This window comes from Hippocampus zosterae, chromosome 18, assembly GCF_025434085.1.
Source record: "Hippocampus zosterae strain Florida chromosome 18, ASM2543408v3, whole genome shotgun sequence".
In the NCBI taxonomy this organism is placed as follows: domain Eukaryota; kingdom Metazoa; phylum Chordata; class Actinopteri; order Syngnathiformes; family Syngnathidae; genus Hippocampus; species Hippocampus zosterae.
Genome location: NC_067468.1, coordinates 15,177,434 through 15,197,325, shown reverse-complemented (window position 1 = coordinate 15,197,325; position 19,892 = coordinate 15,177,434). Strand labels below are relative to the sequence as shown.

The 19,892-nt window shown below is 44.5% G+C and overlaps 1 protein-coding gene across 13 annotated transcripts in view; it reads right to left on the bottom strand.

Annotated features, from left to right (window-relative positions):
• The window catches only part of LOC127591168 (transcription factor 4-like), a 116,904-nt gene that overhangs the window by 32,221 nt on the left and 64,791 nt on the right, over positions 1–19,892 (bottom strand). For 10 of the 13 annotated variants that reach the window (XM_052051010.1, XM_052051013.1, XM_052051022.1 and 7 more), the window contains 2 exons: positions 17,546–17,672; positions 16,118–16,167 (listed from right to left, as the gene is read on the bottom strand). In XM_052051010.1, the coding sequence (XP_051906970.1) occupies positions 16,118–16,167; positions 17,546–17,672 (177 nt within the window). Of the gene's footprint in view, positions 1–6,473; positions 6,941–16,117; positions 16,168–17,545; positions 17,673–18,697; positions 19,338–19,892 lie in introns of those variants that run through there. The other 3 variants (XM_052051019.1, XM_052051020.1, XM_052051021.1) reach the window with 3 other exon arrangements.

Here is a 19,892-nt window from a genome sequence, read left to right as displayed (position 1 = left end):
TAAAATATTAAGCAGAAAAGACATCGCTGAAATTGATAAATGGAAGCCAAAAGGGGAACCCTGCTCCAACTGGGGGACTGTTCCAAGATTGTGACAGGTTAAATCGCACACGCTTTCAGTCAAAAATAAAAAAAAAAGAGAGGACGGCTGGCTCTTCTGAATTTCTCCTCCGTGAAAAACTGAAGACAGATTTGAATACTGGCTTACATTTTCATTGCCCTCTCTGAGTGTTTTAATTTGGCTTGGAGAGATCCTGATTTTTAAATATATCATGAAATATTCAGTTTAGAAAAAGGGGCAACTCAGGGAGGGGTCTTATTCGGGTTTAAAAAAAAAAAAGTAAATATGGGTCCTATTTGGGGGTTTCCGCTCGTTTACAACACCCAAATATTGCCAAATCCCCAAATTATGGTTTTGGAACGCTTCTTGACCGCCTGTAAATGTCATCATTGAGATTGTTGCCCTTCTCTGCCTTCCCCCCACCCCGCCCCCCCTCCCAAAGCGATGCTATACGATCCCCACTTCTCGACGAGCGAGAAAGTGTGAACAGGTGCTTGAAAAAAGTGTGATTTAACAACCGAGCGTTAACCTGATCTTTTCATCCGCATGTTGACGCCGCGGTGTATCGCGCTAGCTAGCTCTTGCGTTTGACACTGTCACTTGGCGATCGGTTAAACACCATTTTCTTTTTTTTTTTTTTTAAAGAAACAAAAACGAAAAAAAAAGATAAATAAATGAGCAATCTGCATTTCGTTTGGACTGAAACTCTAATAAGCAACACATGGACGCTCACTCGGCTGCCAGCGACACAATTAGCATTCCGCTATTAGCCCCACACTGGAACAACAAAGGAACACCATCAAAGAGATGATTAGCGCAACACTTTGGAGCTGCGTCGTTCTTCTTCTCCTTCTTTCTTTCCCTTCTCTTTCACGTCTTTCTTTGTGACTCAAACCTCGACACCCGTCTCGCCACGAGAGCGCATGAGAAACACCTGACTCGCGACTAAAACCGCACGGCTGCCCCCATTTTTACCGCGCCGCCGCGTGTTACACTTTGCTTGTTTTTCGCTTCAAGTGTGACAGCTGTCCGGTGATTATCTGCGAGGCCGCGCGGGCTCCCTAACTGCCCGCCACAGCATGACTGACCCATTAAACACACTCCCAAACACAAAAACACACACAGACGTATGCCCAACAAAACAATAAGCGCGGCAGGGTATTTTTTTTTATTTTTTTTTCCCACGTCGACAATAAATACCGGGAATGTTTCGCATGCGTGTAGCGGCCCGCCGAGTCCACGCCGTAAACAACACAAAGAGACGCACGTAGCCACGCTTTGCTCTTGAGCCAAAAATGTGAAACTTGCTTAAGCGGGCCTTCCTGCAGCAAAGCTTGTGCTTAGTACATATGAGAGCCTCGCGTCCACACGCCGTTCTCAGCTCAGTGGCAGGAAGGCAAACCCGGCCGGATATTGAATCCGACGGCTATTGCAGTGTTTTTTTTTATGAAATGATATTAAGTATGCTATTCAAGTATCAATACTAATGACATATGTGATTTGGGTGCAATACTTTAACTGATTACATTTATTTTTTTTAAAAAAGTGCAAATTAAAAGTGGGGAAAACACTTGATGCATGAATTAATTTTCACATACATTTGAAAGTCATTTTGGATCGTAGACAACAATAAACCAGGCTAAAAAGACTTTTTGCATAGAAGTGAACAAATAATCAAAAATGTATTCATTGCAGAATTTTCCTTTTTAAGAAATAAGGCGTCCTGGATGATGCCAATTGCTGTCATGTACAGGAATGCACGCCGGCAACAGGAAATTGGCAATTCGAGAAATGAGAATTTGGTTCAGCAAAGTTTCAAATTGTATTCTTTTTTTTTTTCAATTGTAAACTAGAATTTGGTCAAAAGTCACAATGATATTTTAGCATAAAAAATCTGACTTGGAAATCTGAGGTCGAATCAATTTCTCGTTAGCGCTAACTCTGTCTGACCACTGCATGCGGCTAAACATAATAGCATTCAGTCCATCATTGAGCAGGTAAACGCAGGCCCGACGACATCCACGGCGCCGCGCAGCTCAAAGCCCTTTGGACCTCGATTGTCTGCGCGCATCGACCGTCAACCAACCGAATCAACCAACCCTCAGCGTCATCCGCCTCTGCCGTTGACTGCCCCCCGTGTACCAGCTGACCTTGATTTTCAAAGGTTCGAGCAAGCTGGCAGCCACTCAGTCAGTCCACCGAGTATCAAACCCGTCACTCGCGCCAAAGAGATTCGCTTCTCATTGGACGGCGGAAGGTGGAAATTGCCAGCTATTCGAAGAACGCTGCTTCGATTCTGCTCTGCCCTAAAATGTCTGCTCGTCTGCTCTGCACGCGTGCCGGCGTCGCAGTGAGGACGTGTACACGGTAGACGCGCGTGGCGCGGAGATGCCACACGCCATTTGGCAGGACCGTAAACGTTCAAGTCAACTGTTGATAAAGATAGAGAGAGGGAAGTGACCAGGGAGCCCAATCGTAACAATAATTGCATTCATTTACCGGTGCTCAAGCATTAATGAACGTAGTGAGATCAGAAGATTGAGCAGAAAATCTCATTATCGCCGAGCTCACATCTCTGACATTCGTATTTGACAATTATGACACTAATGATCTTCTAACGACCCCTTTGCGCAACATCACTAATAGTGAGAAGACAAAATCACAAGGGAGGGAAGAAACGTCTCGTCCAGCTTAGAATAATTAGTCAATAATCACCTGAGCTCTTTGCTGAGTTTCAACGAGGTTAAAAAAAAAAAATGGATGCCAGAAAATTAGCACAATACCGCTAAAATATCTAAAATAAATCTTATGGAATACACACACACACACACAACCACCACAATGCTGTTAAAAAAAATAAATAAATACTACAACAACAACATAATAAACACAAATACATAAATGCTCGCACTTGTCTAAAACGAAGCCATTTTCCCTCTGTGGTAGCAAAGCAAGGTCAAAGGTCACTGTTGTCTTTGCATACTTACATGCCCAATTATTCCATTTTGGACCGTGTATATTTCGGAATGTGTGTAATTAGATATATACACACACGCTCTTGAAAGATTTTTTTTTTCTTAGAGTGGTACACCAAGTACAAGGGAGGCAGATGGAGTCAGAGGTCTGCAAACACACACAAGCGCGTGCACACAACACACACTCTCGCACACGAGCGGGGCGCACAAATGTTTCTATTTATAAAGTGAGCATAACATGCTGTGCTCTCATTCCAGCGTAGTACGCACACAGGATGTCCACAAAACACCACGTACGCCATCACGAAACTCATGAGCAATACTCATTAAGGTGACATATTAAAAAAAAATAATACATCTAAAAAGGAAACTAAGCGTTTGTAGAAAAATAAGTCCACCGATCTCATGATGATGAGACATGTTTATACTTAAAGGCCCATTGCAAAGCCCCGCTTTCCTTTTCCCTTTAACAATTTGAAATATGATTATTTTTTTACTTGTTCGTGAGTTGACCTCTGTGATCCAGTTCATCTACCTTTTAAATTAAAAGCAATGACATTGGAATGATTGGGCCTTGACCTCTGACCTTTTCGGAACAAGCACTTTGGATGAAAGGACCGATAGGCCAAAAGAGCATCTGGGTGCTTTTTTCCGTGAGGTGGGTGGGCTAGATCATTGCAGGTGACAAATGTGGATGGAAGAAAATAAAAACAAATAACGAGTTTCAATCTGATCATAAAACGGAGCCAGCGCAAAAAGCAACATCAGGCGGGCAACAATCAAACAGTGACAGCGTTAAAAGTGTTTTTGTTTTTTTGGGGGGGAGTTTTTTTTTTTATTTTCTGTAGCACAGTGACGGTGCACTGCAGAAAAATTTGGCAGGCTGTTTCGGGGACCCTCCTAATTAAAACTTACTGAATATTCAAATGTGGCGTTAGCATAACAATAGCCGGCTGGCCGGCCCGGTTTTAAATGAGGCCTTTTGTTTTTAGCCCAGCATTCTGTTGCCTCATTAAGCTGCAGGAGCTTAAGTTAGCGAGCCGACAGCCGCTAAGCGAAGCGCAGGCCTCGGCCTTCGCCCTCCTCTCCTCCTCCTGGCCTCTTCCCCCCCCCCCCCCCCCCCCCCTCACTCGCACTCTCAAGCCAAAGCCCTGGTTCCAGCTCTTCCGCATTTGGTCTCCGCGGGCCCGGCTCGCGGCTGCTGCTGCAGAACATCCGTCCGGGCATTTCTGTCTCTGCTCTGAAACCCCCGACAACTCTGGCCCCCCTCCCCCCCTGCTACACGGCGCAGAGACTACAGAGTAGCCTCCGCAACGGACACACCGCGCCCCAAAACCCAAAGTCGGCCTTGCGAAAAACCTCCAAACAACATTTGCTTATCGCGGTGTTTCTCTCTCTGATTCGCCCGTTTCTCTTTTTGCCAACAGACACGGAGTGTAAACAAGCTGCGATACAGACAGCGAGAGTGAGACAGAGGGTGGGGAGGGAGGGAGGGGGTGAGGGGGGGGGGGGCGAGCGCGGATAGAAAGAAGCTTGGCACCGGATCAAGACCATCGGGCACAATGTGCCATCCAGCATCCAGCCACCAAACAAAGCGGTGCCACGCCGAGCCCCCGTGGCATCGCTGAGCCGGAGAGCTCTGAAGCCGAGGGAGGCCGCTGAGATCAAAAGGGAGGCCGGGAGCCGTGAGGAGAAAGATGCTATTAAAAATCGGACACTTTGGGAACCCGCAGACCCAAAGTTGACCGTTACAAGTCAAGGGGTTCGACGGAGGCCGAAGACCTGCCAGGCGTCAAGCATAAAGAGGCCGAGTGTTGCCGAGCGTTTGGACAAATAGAGGCTTGTGAAAGCTCACTGAATTCACTCGTTCACCACGCTGGGCAATGAAAATATTACTTTTTTTTTTTTTTTTTTCGTCAAATACACAGTAAAATAGCCCACTTGAATGAAACCAAACTGGCCATCCATGTTAAACCAATGGCATGTATATTTTATGGAAAAGAAAATATGAAATATATTTTAAAAAAATATAGAGAGCATTAAATATTTTAGCTGTTTCCTACATATGTTTTTTTTTTATTAAATATGGTCACAATTTTTCTTTTATTTGGGTGGGGTCTGCGATAGGATGATCTTAGCTGGCCCTTTAAAGGCCCAAATTGTGTGTGTGTTATGGTTCAAAAATGAACATTGCTTTTATTTTGGAGGGATCAAATTTCACTTAATCACTTATGTCAAGCAATGCACGGAACCATTTCTTTTCTTTTGACATGAAAAGTGTCAGAAGTGACAGAGAATGCAGACAGGCCTGAGGAGAACTAACATTTCCCCCGGCAGGTGAATCTGTTGACAATTTCATCCATTTGAATTTACGCCGCGGAACTGCATTCCAGAAACCTGTGAAATTCATTCTAGTTTCCCCTAAACGCCCCCCCCCTCCCGCCACCCACTCCAAGGGGGTGCCTTTGCTCTAAATCACCCCCATCCACTTGCTGTTTTACAGGTGAGGGTCAAGGAGGGAGTCTGACTGATTCATTAGAGTTCAAACACCTCATAACTTATTTTTTTTTTCAGGGGCGTTTCTTTTGTCATTTTTTTTAACCTGGGTGATTTAAAATTTAATTATTGCAAAAAATGTTATTTGTATTTAATTTTATCCTGATTTAGAAAAAAAAGCATTCAAAGGACAACGGTCAATTCTCATAAAAAATACAACAAAACTGAACAGCAAATACAACTCCATATATTAAAGGGCATTATTCAACTGTTTCAGGTATTTTATTTTTTTAGTTTGAATTTTATTTAATTAAGCTCTCATTTTTGAGGCAAGACGAAAATGTATTAGCTAATGAATTTAAAACCCGGATTGAGATGAAAGCACACGAACACACACACACACACACACACATTTAATTTTCATAACCAATTTTAGGAAAAGGAAATAAAAACCCCACGCCATATATATATTTTTTTTTACACGCACGTCCCTCCATTTGACGGCACCAAACGCAACACTCGTCTGCCTATTCGGTCTCTTATCCATTTTGACGTGCACATCAATTTAGATGATTTGAAATAAGTGACGCAGCGAGAGCGACAAGCGAAATAAATCTGCGCGCGGTGGATTATTTCGCTTCAGACTTTTGCGAGCTCGAGACGCCAAAGAAACGCCCGCACAGCGAACCCGCCGTATTTTGCGTCCGATCCCGCAGCTTCTGTCACGCAAACACGCGCGCGCGGGCGCGCACGTACACACTCGCGCACGCGCGCGCATTTGAACTGGCGTCCCAAAGACACGCAGAGGGCCGGCAAAGAAGCGACTGTCGCAAGTTGGAGCGCGAACTCGACACACTTTCACATCCACACCTCGTTTCGATACTCGCATAGAAGAAAATCAAATTTAAAAAAAAAAAAAGGAGAAGAGCGAAGAGCCCTTACCGCTTTGCCATTGTAGTAGTACATGAGCGAGCTGCCTGTCATCCCCGGGATGGTGTACGCGCAATACATCGTTCCTGTCCTCGGCGGAAGCGAGAAAAGCTCGACTCTCTCCCCTTCGGTTTTTGCCTTTCTTTCCGGTTTGCGCGCTGTCGCTATCGCTGTTGACGATGATGATGATGATGTTGACGATGATGATTTGAACTCGTCCTCGATCGCCCGCTGCCCCGTCGCGCCTCTTTTTCCCAGTCGGCGCGCGCGAACTTTTTTTTTTTTTCTGTTTGTTGTTTTAGGATGTCAAACTCTTTTCCGCTCCGCTCGCGTGTCCGTGGCTGCGCGCGTTTTTTTCGGCCGACAATTCCTTCAGTTGCATTTTCCCATATGGCCGAGCCGAGGCGCGTGGAATATGCAAAGTGGGCAGGGAGAGAGAGAGAGAGCGCCGAGTGCCCCTCCTCTCCTCCGCCGCTTCCACCCTCCTCCCCGTCCGTCAGGCGCGCCACACTGAAGTAAAGGGGGTGGGGGGGGGAGGGGGGAGGGGGCGCACACAGATACGCGCGGGCACGCGCGCAGTTGCCTCCACTCTTTCAACTTTCCTCAGCGAAATCTGGAAAGCGCCTCCTCACCTCTCTCCCCCCCCCCACTTTGAAATTGGACTGTTCACTTTTTCCACTCTCCCCGTCTTTATTTGTCTCACTCCTTCAGCGTTTCCAATGCGCTCTTCTTTTTTTCCTGCCTTGCACCTTTTCTTTCCTTGCACGCGCCTTCTTCCTCTTCCGCCTTTCCACTTCCTTCCCTTTCAACGAGGGTATCCTGGCCACTTGCTTTCTCCTCCTTTTTTGCCCTCATGCCCCCCCCCCCCCCCACCGCCCCTCACGTCACCGTTTCACTCTTCTCAACTCTCCTCATTTTCTCTTCCGGCCCTCCCATCATCTTCCCTCCTTTCATTACCAAATTTTATTTCTCTTCACAATCCATTTTTCCTCCTCAATTTCCCCCCCCCCCACCGTTTAAGTTTTCAAATGAAAAATACTCCAGTTAAAATCCGTTGTAATTTGTTTCCATTTGGATTCTAACCTGAATGCAACCCGCAAATTAAAAATATCGAGTTCCATTTCCACTATTTCACATTCATCGGTGGAATGATGTCTTTCTTCCAATAAAAATATAAAATAAAAAATAGGACCAACCTATTATCTAGAAAGCCGTTTCCCAGATTTGTTTTCAACTATTCTCTAACTGCAGGAGCGAATGCTGGTGCCGAGACTGAAAGAAAAATAAAACAAACTCATTTGGATATTCAAAATTCTACCAGCATTTGGTGGGATTATGCCGTAGTACTAATACGTGTCTCTTAATGAGAGTATTTAACCGTCATTGGTTTATTTACATTGACATGTACGGCTTTTCGGACTTATGAATTATATTTGCCTTGACTAAAGGTTTTATGACGGTGACAGTTTGACCCTGAATGATTTCTGATCCTATTTCCTGGCGTCTGTCAAATGATGATCTTCTTACCTTTAACAATACATAAAATGAGTTCCATCAATCTCGGTGGCTCAGTGGGTAATGCAACAAGGATCAACCCCCGCCAAAAATTTAGTTATGAAGGTGCGATTCTGTTAAGGAAATTATTTTTAACTTTTCGTCAAGGTGATCGGAGTCAATGTAAATTTTTGCTCCTTGATTTGCTTATGCAAATCGGACACACAGTCGAGCTGAGAAGGGTCGCTCCTTTCTCGCAGGCCGAGGTGGGTTGTGAATAATAGGAAAAAGGTGCACTTGATGACTTTTGAGGAATTTCTCCCCCCCCCCCTCCTCCCCAAATATTTAAATGAATTCACTGTGAGGACAAAATACTCCAGACCAGATTCAATACTGCCATTGGGGATGGCAAGCGCCATCTGCTTTTGTTTGATTTGTTAAATGATTGTTTTCCGTCGTTTTCGTTTGGGGGGGGGCACAACGATGAGACATAGAGGATTGTTTCGCATGACCTTTTATATTACTTCGGTCGGCAGGATCCGGTCATATATTTTCCCACAAAAACACGACTGCTTGTCTGAAAACGATTGCGAAAGCTGACGCATTGTGATTGGACTGAAACTGAAAATTGCAACAAGAAAGCTAACTTTTTTTTCAGGTAGCACATCGAGCCGCCGCGTGGTCCTCACGGCGCTTGGAGATGATTCGCACGACATTACAGCCGCCGTCATTCAATCCCGTTCGATTCCATATATTTTATTTATGGAGCACCAAATCACAGCAGAAGTTGTCTGCGGGCAGGTTACTCATGTAGCAGGTCAAAGGTCACACTCTTCACTGACTCAAAGACAGGGAGAACAGAAACGAGGGGGGGCAGCGATGGAAATAAAAATTGGGAGACAAAAAGAAGACAGATGTACTCGCAGTCCCCGCAACAGACAAGGCGGGCGTGTTAGTCTCCCTAAATTTCATTTTAATATTATCATCACTCATCCTATTACAACAAATAGTCGAGTCCAAAACAAGCGAGCAGACCTCCCAAAGCCCTCTTTGCTCTCCTTCTCTGTCACTCGGGCTCTCGATGGCTCCCCTCTCTTCCTTTGGCTTTAATTTGATTAAAAAGCGAGCTGCAGGAAGGGGAGGGAGGGCTGATGCGCATCTAATAAGTGGACCATCTGTCTGCAGCACTGGCAGCCTCCCAGCATTGTACCCAACCAGACTGAATGGGAAATGAAGAGAGAGATGGGGGGAGGGAGGGAGGGATGATCAAGGGGAAAAGTAGATCGAACCCACGTAAAAAAAAAAAAAAAGTGAGCCGGTCGAGGAAAAATAAACCGAGGCGCATTTTCAATTTCGTCCAACTGCTGCGCGGCCAACAACCTGGCGCGAGCAGTGACGAAGACTGCGGACGAGACAAACACGAAGGGCAAAGAGACAAAACATGGGAGCGGCGAGAGGAGGAGCCGTAAAAGATGGGGAATGAGAGCGTGAGAGTGAAACAAAAAGGGAGGGGGACCGTATAGAAGAGTTTACGAAGAGGAAAAAAAAAAACAATCGATACTGGAATGAAATGATTCCAGAATTTGGAGAAAAAAAAAAGAGGACAGCGACATTCGAAGATGTCACGAGACCAAAAAGGACAATCAGGGGAAGCATGCGGGTGGACGCTGGACTTCTCCAGATGAGACGAAGCAGACAGGACGGCCGGCGACAAGTAACGTCTCTTCCAATTCTCTTCCGCCATCCCTTCCAGGGCTCCGATCCCACATTGGATCTGACTTTTGGATTGCCCCGCCCTTCCCGTACTGGCCCCTCCCCCGCTTGTCGTGAGGCGCTTCGTCAACAGGCACACGTATTGGGCTCTTCTGCTTACTTCTCACCGCTTAAGGGGAGAGAAAAGTGGGCCTATTTTCACCTGTGGCTGTTGCTCTACGTTGTCATTCGTTACCTGGACGCTGACCGAATCATCACAGTCAGTTCGAGACTAACCTCAATCAAATTTGCATGCACAGCCCTCAGAACTGTACTTGCAGCAGCACAGATCGACCCTTACGCTGCTCCGGCGCCGGCCGGCCCCTTCTGTCCCTTGAGGAGCAGAAAAGTGCCTTCTAACTGGAGCCCATTTGTCCCTGATTCATCAATTAAAACAAAAAAATCAATCTTTTTTCCACCCCAACAGCATTTGATCCACAACGCAAACTAGCCCCCGCCATTCGAACAGCGGGTGTGTAGACTTTTCAGTCAGACTTTTTACTAGTAGCTCCACAAATCTCTATGCTGACCAATCAGGCTCCAGCTTTCCTGTCATCATCACTGTGCTCAATTTTGTGCACGCTGACCCCCCCCCCCCACACCCCCACCCCTCACTCCCGTGTCATCGGCGCCAGTAGACTTCGTCATAGTCTGTTGACCAGCTTTCCGAATGGCCCGAATTGTACACAACGTTCTGCAGTAAAAATCAGAAAATGCCTTCCCGCGCCCCCCCCCCCCCTGAACTTTGATTTGTTTCATGCCACTAAACAGTTTCACACTAGCCGTCGGGTTGTCACGAGAAATCCGATGCAGTCTGCTAACGAGCTTCTCCCCCCCCCCCAAGCTGTAAATAATCAGGAGATGTTTAATTAAAGGCACATTAAGATAGCAACAAATGATTGTTAGGTAATTAATAGTGTATTAACACGTACGAAGATGGTGTGTATCATACAAATAAGTGATAGTTCGGTGGAGCTCGCGTGTCAACGGATGACATTAATTGGTGGCGGAATGATGTCTGACGTGGCAAAGCGAAATGAAGTTGTTTATATTCTGTCAAAGATGAAGCCCCCCCCCGCCCCACACACACACACTGTGATCAGGTTTAAAAATAACGCAGCTAATTTTCCTGAAAATATAAACGAAACAGAGTGGGAGGGAGTACGCAAAGTGTGCGGAGAGGGCGGGGACGCGCGTCTGTGAAGTGAGTCTTTGAGAGTCTCAATAAAGTGTTTGCGTGCGCGTGCGGCACCCATCGGAAAACTCGGCAAGCACGGATCCCGGGCTAGAGAGAGAGGCGAACGCACGCTGCCGCACGCTAATTATGTATGCATGATTTAATCTGCGACTCAATAATATGCAAATGTATTCATATGTTAGTTTCTTAATTAAAAATGCAAAGCAGCCCTTATGGTGATTTTTCTGTGATTTTTTTTTCCGTTCAGCCTAACAAACGGAACGTTTTGAGAAATTCTACAAACTGGAGGGGATATGCTATGGTGGGGGTGAACGACGGATTTGGGGGTTTGGGGGGGGGGGGGACTTCCTCTCGTAATTTGTTGAATGAAAGGAAATGTATATGTCGAACCATGTTCATCGGAGCAGACCGCGTGCATGACAGAGAAAAGTGATTCTGTTGACTTTTTTTGAGACACATTTACTCTACTTGTAAAACGAACACGTCTCCAGTCCTACAGTCCTACTAGGGACACCGTGCATGCCTACAAAGTACGCAATTTAAAACCAAGTCGGAAGACTTTTCTGAGTCTCAAGCCACGGCTCTGCTCTGTGCTTTGTGACCTGGTCTACGTTTCACAAAGTGCAGCCACAACGGAGCAAACGATGAAAGATGACGGTAATCTGCAGCGGCAGTGTGGATGACAGCCACTAGGGGCGCTGGCGTTGTTTGCGCGTGAGATTGGGGCTGATATGCAGGTCAGTTTTTTTTTTTTTGAAGCAACAAACAAACATGGCGTGCCGCAATTGATCTCCTGTTTTTTTTTTCACCCTGGGATCACAAATTCTCAAAAACAGCTTTTGACAGCTTGTCATGTTAAGATCACAAAGCAATTAGCTGTCAGCAGGCAACACTCTGAACACTTGCTGGTGTTGAGCGCAAGGTAACGCTCACTGAGAACTGATCATCAGGATCATAAACTTTGTGTAAAGATGACTTTGTTACTAATATGTTAGCCAAATAATGCTGCCTAATAATCATCATCATCATCATCAGTGATTCACTGTTTATAATGCTACAAAAAAGACAATGCATGGCGAGCAGAACCACAGGCTAGTCTAGTTAACCATGTTTGGTCATTTGGGAGCCGGCGCGGCGCCTGAAGAAGCATTCCGGTGGATTATTTCCTACACATTTGGTTACTAAAAGTAGCCTATATGTTAGACTACTTAAAAGCAGGTCTAAGTAGTGGATTTCGGTGACAGATTCTGATCTGTGCTGATGCGTGCAGTTGCCGTCATGGTATTTCATTCAGAAATAGGACAACGGTGGAGGATGATCCCTCGGAATCATTGTAGAAATCCATTTGGTGAACAAATTACTGTCATTGCCATGTTAAAAGTCTTTTAATAGCACCCGACTGACCGCACCACACAACTGTGGGTGGTGGTGGTGGGGCTGGGGGCGCACACCCACGTGGGGATGTACATGGATGTTGACCACAATAATAAAATATTTCATTTATTGCACTGTCTGAGACAGCCGTCATCTAATTTTATGACATTCGGGGGCAACACGAACCCGTGAGGCCTCATTTAGGTTTCAAAAATACAGAATTTGCCTTGAGGCTTTTATGGCAGTTGATTTCAACAGATTACCATAAACTACTGTTAGTCGTACTTAAGATGTCATGGGGGGGGGGGGGGGCCCGTGGAAGGTCACAGAGCCTCAGGCAGTTGGCTCCTGGTCGTGTTTTGTAATCCATCCTTGGCATACGCGCTTAACCTTTACAAGACAAATACATCCGTAATCCAGTGTCTGCTAGGTAGATAGCGCCGCGCTAATAGATGACAGCAAATGTAACACAAAGCTGCGAAGAAGCAGGAGTAAGATTTGGATTAAACCAAGAGTGGGGTGGGCTAGAGGGGGGGGGGGGGGGCGTAAGGAAAGTACCAATGTGAACAGATAGTTGACAACCCTGCCCCTTCATATTCAGAGAAACGAAAGCCAAACTCTGCACTGGCCAAACAGTAACGGGGCCAAAGTGGGCGGTGCCTTGAGACAGCCCCGCCCACACAAAACGGGCTAATTTCAGAATGAGTCACAGAATTGCTATTATGACCATGCAACTGACTGGCAACCTGCCTTTCGCTCACCTGGGAGAAGGAAAAAGGCATCATACATGCCTATGCTTACTTTAACAGGAATTTTGTGTTTTAAAGGACAGTTGTCGCAGGAAATGGGAATATGACACAATACAAATTTCATGAGACAGTGACCAGGTCTCAAAGTATAAATTCAGATGCACGTTGTCCTTTAAGAGTTCATTTACAGTCGTTGGATATGGGCGATTCACTATATCAAAAAGTAATATTAGACACATCATTTGATGAGTTCCTTTTCCATTTTGATTAAAAGCAAACAGGACGCGTTCTAAACTGCCACCAAGCTTGAATTCAGGAGGCGAGTTGACGACTGGGGCTTGGCACAACTCTGCAATGCCTCAGGCAGCCTGAGGGGGGCAGGGTGGTTCACCAAACAATCTATCCTGCACCCCCCACGGTCCCTTACCCCTCCAACATCCCCCTCATCCACCCGTGGACCACTGGGGACCGTTGGCAGTCCTACTGTGCCTTCTGCAAGACCTGGCTTAATTTAATTAATGCTGTCAACTTTAAACAAACCCACAACTGAGAGAGCTCGAAAGAGAGCGAGAGAGAGAGAGAGAGAAGGAATGCTGGTCGGACCGCATCTCTCCCACATTGCACTGATTTCTAATTTCAGTATTTCATTGGTCAACACGAATCACCGGCTTCAATCATATCAAATGTTTAATTTCCAAGGAGATAAAGTTTGAATCTAGAGGCCCGCTGATAACAAGAGAAGGCCCGGCCGGGACTAGCTCGATTACAAATAAGTCACCGACATAAACTACAAAATTTGAACTGTGTCCAAGGTCAGGGTCGAGGTCTATCCTGTAGCTTATCTTTCATCTGCAATGCTAACGTTGTGACGTGTGTGTGTGTGGGCTTGTGGTAAATAATAACATATAACAAATAATAATAACATAATAATAATAATATTATTATTATGTTATTACTTTTATATAATAATTTTAATAATTATAATAATAATATTATTATTATGTGATGGATTGAGCCAATAAAAGATATGATTAAGTCAATGACAGTGGCATATGATGTAGACGCTAATTGCTTTCTGTTTCCTTTGTCGGCGTTACTATTTGCCGGCCATTTTGCATGTTAATCATGACGTGCACTATTTGTTTTGTCACTTGTCACTTTCAAGCCTCTGAAACGGATCACCATCGGAGGAGCGCGGTGAGAGAATTATACCACCAACTAATGTTAGCCTAATTTCCTTTTGATTACAAAGACATCCCACGCTCTCCTCTCGCGTGTGACTTAATTGTTTCTCCGAGTATATCATTGACTCAGCAAACCAAATTTGACAAATAAACATAAATGCGAAGCGTGGGGGGGGGGGGGGGGGGGAAGAAGTGGAAGAAATAGAAGAGCCAAATTAAAATTCAAAAGGCAACCTCCATTGCCCACACAACCCACATGGCTTTTTTACTGGCAGCAGCGTGTGCAGTTACTCTTGGGAGAGGAGTGGCGTGTGAAATGTGACATATTACTAAACCTAAAAAACTTCTTTTTTTTCTTTTTGAAAAGTGTCATCGATTTTTTTTTGAAAGATTTCTATTAAGTCTCGGCCAATTCCAAACATAACAAATAAATAAATAAAATTCAGAAAACATTCCGCATTATTACTGCTTACCATAAACATGTTTTTTGGGGGGGAAAAAAATTTATAATTTGTACATGTTAGCATTACAAATGGTTTATCTGGCAAGATATGATCATGAAAAAAAAAAAAATTCTATGAGGATTTTGAAAACAAGGTCTTACTTCCTAAGAGACGGTGATGAAGCGACAAGGTCGCAGTTAAAACCTTGGCTGGAATATCAATGCCCCCCCCTCCCCTCACAGGCTCAGTGCGCTGATGACACGGTGAAGAGATGAGACAGAAGCTCTTCCTTAAATTCTTTTTTTTTTTTTGTCTGAACAGTAACAACAATTTCCCTGAATATTGCTGTTGTCCCGTCAAGGTTAGAACCGTTTTGTATGAAACCTCATCACATTACAGAACAAACAAACAGTGTGCTTCCCCTTACACAAAAGCCCCCAAAAACATCAATCTGTGAAACAATTTGTGCTTCCTCTTCGCTTTCACATGCGCCCTCACACACACACACACACACACACACACACACACACACACGGATGATGTAGGCCGAGAGAGGAAAGAGCGGAGGAAGCAGGGACAAAGCAGGCCGAGGTCACAGAAAAGCCGGACTCCCGCTGAGCCAAATAGGCAGCTGACACCGCGCGCATTCAGCACTCGTTAAGTGATGATTAATGAGGTCAGGCGTTGAAGAATAAAAATAACTCCGCCAGTGAGATGGATGGAGAAAACAGACCAAACAAATCTCGACAGGCAAAAATGATGACGTTAAAAAAAAGCGACCAAATAAAGGTAGGTGCCTGCCTTTTCAATTGAAAAACAACAAAAATCCCTCTTGACAGAAAAACAAAAAAAACTTGCAGCAGCTGCTGCCTTGAGTTCATTTCATTCATTTTTTTTTTAGAGATTCCCTTTGATCAGATATTCTCCCACCCCCAAAAAAACAAGAAAAACTGTCAGGATTCATGTTTTACTTCCCGAAAGCCAAAACCAAAACAAAAACCCCCACCAAAAATCCAATATAAGCTATTCTACATTCCCTCTCAATTCAATCTGAAAGTCATATCTTACTCTTTCGTGGGCACATATCCATATTTTATCAAAAGGTTACATTCGTTGCTCATAATAACTGAACGTGAAGAACAAAGACACAACAACAGGATGCAGTTTGTTATTTTTGCTGTCAAGATGAGCGTTTTGTAGCGTGATTTACCGATTCTGGTTTTGTGCAACCGAATGTGTGTTTTTGGGGTATATAGTGTACATGTCTTTTTTTTTTTTTTTTTTTTGAGAAGCCTAACAATTATAAGCAGCCTTCCCCCCCCCGTCAATCTGTCAAAACAGGCCTCTGCTGCACTGTCTGGCAAAAGCAGCCCCGCGATTAGCAACCGCAGCATCAGCAGGCAACTTTGCTCACAACGCAACTTGAAAGTAGCAATTTGACTGAAGGATTGTTGTCACTTACTGAGGATGGCAAGCCCGGCGGAACCTTGCGGACTTTTTTGGGGTGGATTTCTGAAAGAAAGAAAAAAAAATAAAAAAATTATGAATGAAAGGAGAGTTTAACTTGCCAGTATCTCGTTTTGATTGAATTAATCTGGTAACGAGGAGAGACTTATAAAAACTGCCTGTCAATGTATTTACACCAGGAACAAAAATAAGATGGCAGGGGGGGTCGGGGGTTATTCACTACTACTACTACTACAAAAAAGCTAGTTTTCTTTGTCGATTTGCTTTGATAAAAGAAAAGAGGTTATATTTATTTTGTTTTGTATTCGGACCGTGTCTTCTATTCTCTCAAAGGGAGCAAAGGAGCAGTCCATTAACTGGGGAGGGGAGACTTTGATGGAAAAAAAATGAAAGAATGTTTTTTTGGAAATTGGCCCAGCATCGTTTGTGTGTGTGTGTGTGTGTCTGCGTGTGCGGCGCATGGGTGTTATTTCCCGTGTCCCATCAAGGCAAACACGACCAAGGCTACACTTCAGCATTATTGTCCTGAATGTTTTCCTTTCTTCCGAACACACCTCGAACCAGACACGGCGCGCCGCAGGACACACGCATGTCATATCAAAAGATTTCAATCGATAAAGGAATAATACATCAATCAATGTTGGCAGCGCACATTTAACAGGAAATCCACACTGGATTTTTACAGGAGTTGCGTGGTTGAAAACATTTGGAGTTTTGCATTCCAAGCTGCTCTTATTGGAGTGGGAAGTTGGAGTGAGTTGATTTGTTTTATTTTATTATTATTATTTTTAATTATTGAGGACATTGAATGAAATCAAATTAAGAAAAAAATTCAAATAAAAAGGAAATAATGATTATGATTATTTTTGATCGTTGTGTGATGTCGAGTAGGAAGGAATTTGATGACACATTCATTATACATTCGCAGAAACGCCACTTCATTTGTCGTGATTTTGTTTAAGGTAGAAAGACGGCGGTTCAAAAACACTTGAAGGCAGAAATATTGAAATATTGCAATTCAAGTGGACACTTGACTCTTTGTGTATTATTATTATTATTATTATTATTATTATTATTATTATTATTATTCACGTCCGTTTTATCGATTAGGAAAAAAAGTCATGTTTCATTGAAAAGGAAAAAAAACAGGGGGTGGGGGGCAAATAGTTATCTCCACACCAAGAATTTATTCTTGCAAAGAATGGACCAGATATTGCATAACCTCAAAACCACAAAAAAAAAAAAAAAATGGTTTAAGCGTTTCGTGAATCAGAACACAAGGTATGGACATCTGAAGGTAAACCCACAGTGATCGGATTTACGCCGCCTAATCTATACGTTGTTGATTTTCCACATAGACAAAAGGCAGATTATTTGTAAGGATTGCCTTGACGACGCTCCTCGATCCAAAGCGGCGCCTTACCCATGGAGTCCATATGCAGTAGTCTCCTGCGGGGGTTGCCGCCGTAATGCTGGTAGTACTGACCGGGCGGCTTGGTGGGCGAAGTGGCGCCGGGACTCCCCAATGCCATCTCACCGCCCAATAATGACTGCTCCAAACATAGAGTGGGACACAAAGAGAGGGGGCGTTAATCCAACCATTTTGTCTGCGGTTAAAAAAATAAAATTAAATTAAAAAAAAAAAACACAGGACACTTCAAGCAAAAGAAAAGTGTCAGCGTGTATCTCTCTCAAAACGGAATTGATCAGTTGCATCGAGTTATTAGGCGAAGTGCTCTGCGCGATGGTATGAATAAATCGCTGATTTCAATATCAATGCAAAGGCTTCGGAATCTCACAAGCGACATATTCAGACGGCGCACCAGAATATGGAGAAAATGGGAGATTTTGGCGCTCGGGTGAGGAAAAGTTGACCGCAGCTGGCAGAAAAAACAAGTCTGACATCACAGAGAGAACGTTGAAATGTGCATTCAATAAATAGATCGATTGTGTTGATCTGTACACGTGATCCAAATTGCCAACACTTTTTTTTTTTTTTGAGTGGACGCACACTCTCTCTCTCTCTCTCTTTGAAGGTATTTGACAATTTTTTCCCCCCCAATTCTTTTCAAGGCTGTGCATTCAGCGAGAACACATTGAGCTCGGAGCTTGGAAGTTGGAAGCGGGGGTTGCATCTATAATTGGACCGGTTGCTCGAGAGATCCTAATCTTGACCTCTAAGACTTTTCAAGTTCCCTTGAGCAAGGAATCAAAGCCCCAACCCACTTTTGCCAACGCTGATATCGTTCCCTCGACAGAAGCGTCCTCTCAGGCGGATAAAACGAAAATCATCAAGCCGCAACATAAATGGAACAAAACAAAGTCTTTCCTGTAATCTCCACTTTGGAAACAGAACCAATAGTTTAAAAAAAAAAGTACTTTTACTGTATAACAAATACAACCATGACAACAAGTACTACTACTACTACTTCTACTAACACTAATAAGAATTAGTATTTTTAGTCGGAATTGAAAATTTGAATGCAAAAAAAAAGTAGCAGATATGCAGCTGCAAATAAATTAGCTGAATAACGACAAGGCAAAACACAACGCTAAGCTATTTTCAGTACCGTACCTCCGTGAACGCAACATCAGGCCGCTCAGTGCAGACTCGGATTCAAACTTGTCCTCCGTGCTGCCTCTTGTGCCTCCTCTAACTGTGACCCGGTTTCCCAACTTCCAAACAGCTCTCACATTGTCGCGCTAATTGAGTTCAATCATTCTTGCGGCAACAAGTGCCGGCTGGGCTGATCAGCGGAGGAGCAAAGGCACAAAGAAAAGACGAAACAAAAAAAAAAGGGGAAAGATGGATGGAAACTTTTTTCTTTTTTTTTTTAAAGGGAAGTATAAAAAGTTATCGAGGAAGAAAGAGGTGAAAAAGAACGAACCCCCCTCCCTTCTTCTGTAAATAGACTCTTCCACTACTCTGCTAAAGTGTAGATTTTTTTTTTTCCCTCCCCCAGCTTTGTCGTCAGGTAATTAGCGTGCAGTGTTTCTCAAGCAGAGGGTGGAGGACTGTATTGGTGAGGTGGCAGGGGATGTTTTTCAGACTAATCTGAATTCTGATCAGCATATCGGTCCTCTCTTGTGCTGAAAACAAGACTTGGCTCGGCGCTGGTGAGCTTTTCTCATGCTAAACAGGGTCTAAGTAGGCCAATTACAGGGCCAGCCTCGGCCTCGGTGCCTTTCTCCTCCTTAAAACAAAAGGCTCCTTGTCTTAAATAAAGTCAGCCTCACACACTAGCAGGAGTCAGACACAAAGGCACGACCAACACACACACACACACACGGACGGCATCTCCGTCATCTTGCGCCATGAGACCGCGCGTCATCTGGGGGTGAAAAGGGGGTTCCCACTAAAACAAAAAGAGTCTCATTGATTGCGGCGCTTTTCTTTTCTTGCTTTCTCCTCTTGTACTTGAGCACTGAGCCGGGCCAGACGGTCGTCCTGGCAACTAGACGAGCTGGAGGAGAGACAAAATACCCATCTGTCTGTCTGACTGTCTTCTCTTTACCTGCTTGTCTCCGTGTCCCTGCTCGAGATCTACTGTAGTCGCTTCGCGGTGATGTCACTCTGGGTCCCGACTGGTCAGAGGCAAGAGCGAAGGGAAACCCGAGTGGGTTCAAAGTTATGACACATCGTCACACGGCAACCTTGACATTCCGAAAGTTAGCCTTTTTCATGCGCGGCTCCTCACGAGCTACAAAGACGTAGCGCTGCACCGCCCGTCATGTTAGCTAAACAGTGTACGTGAGCCCCTGCTTACTGC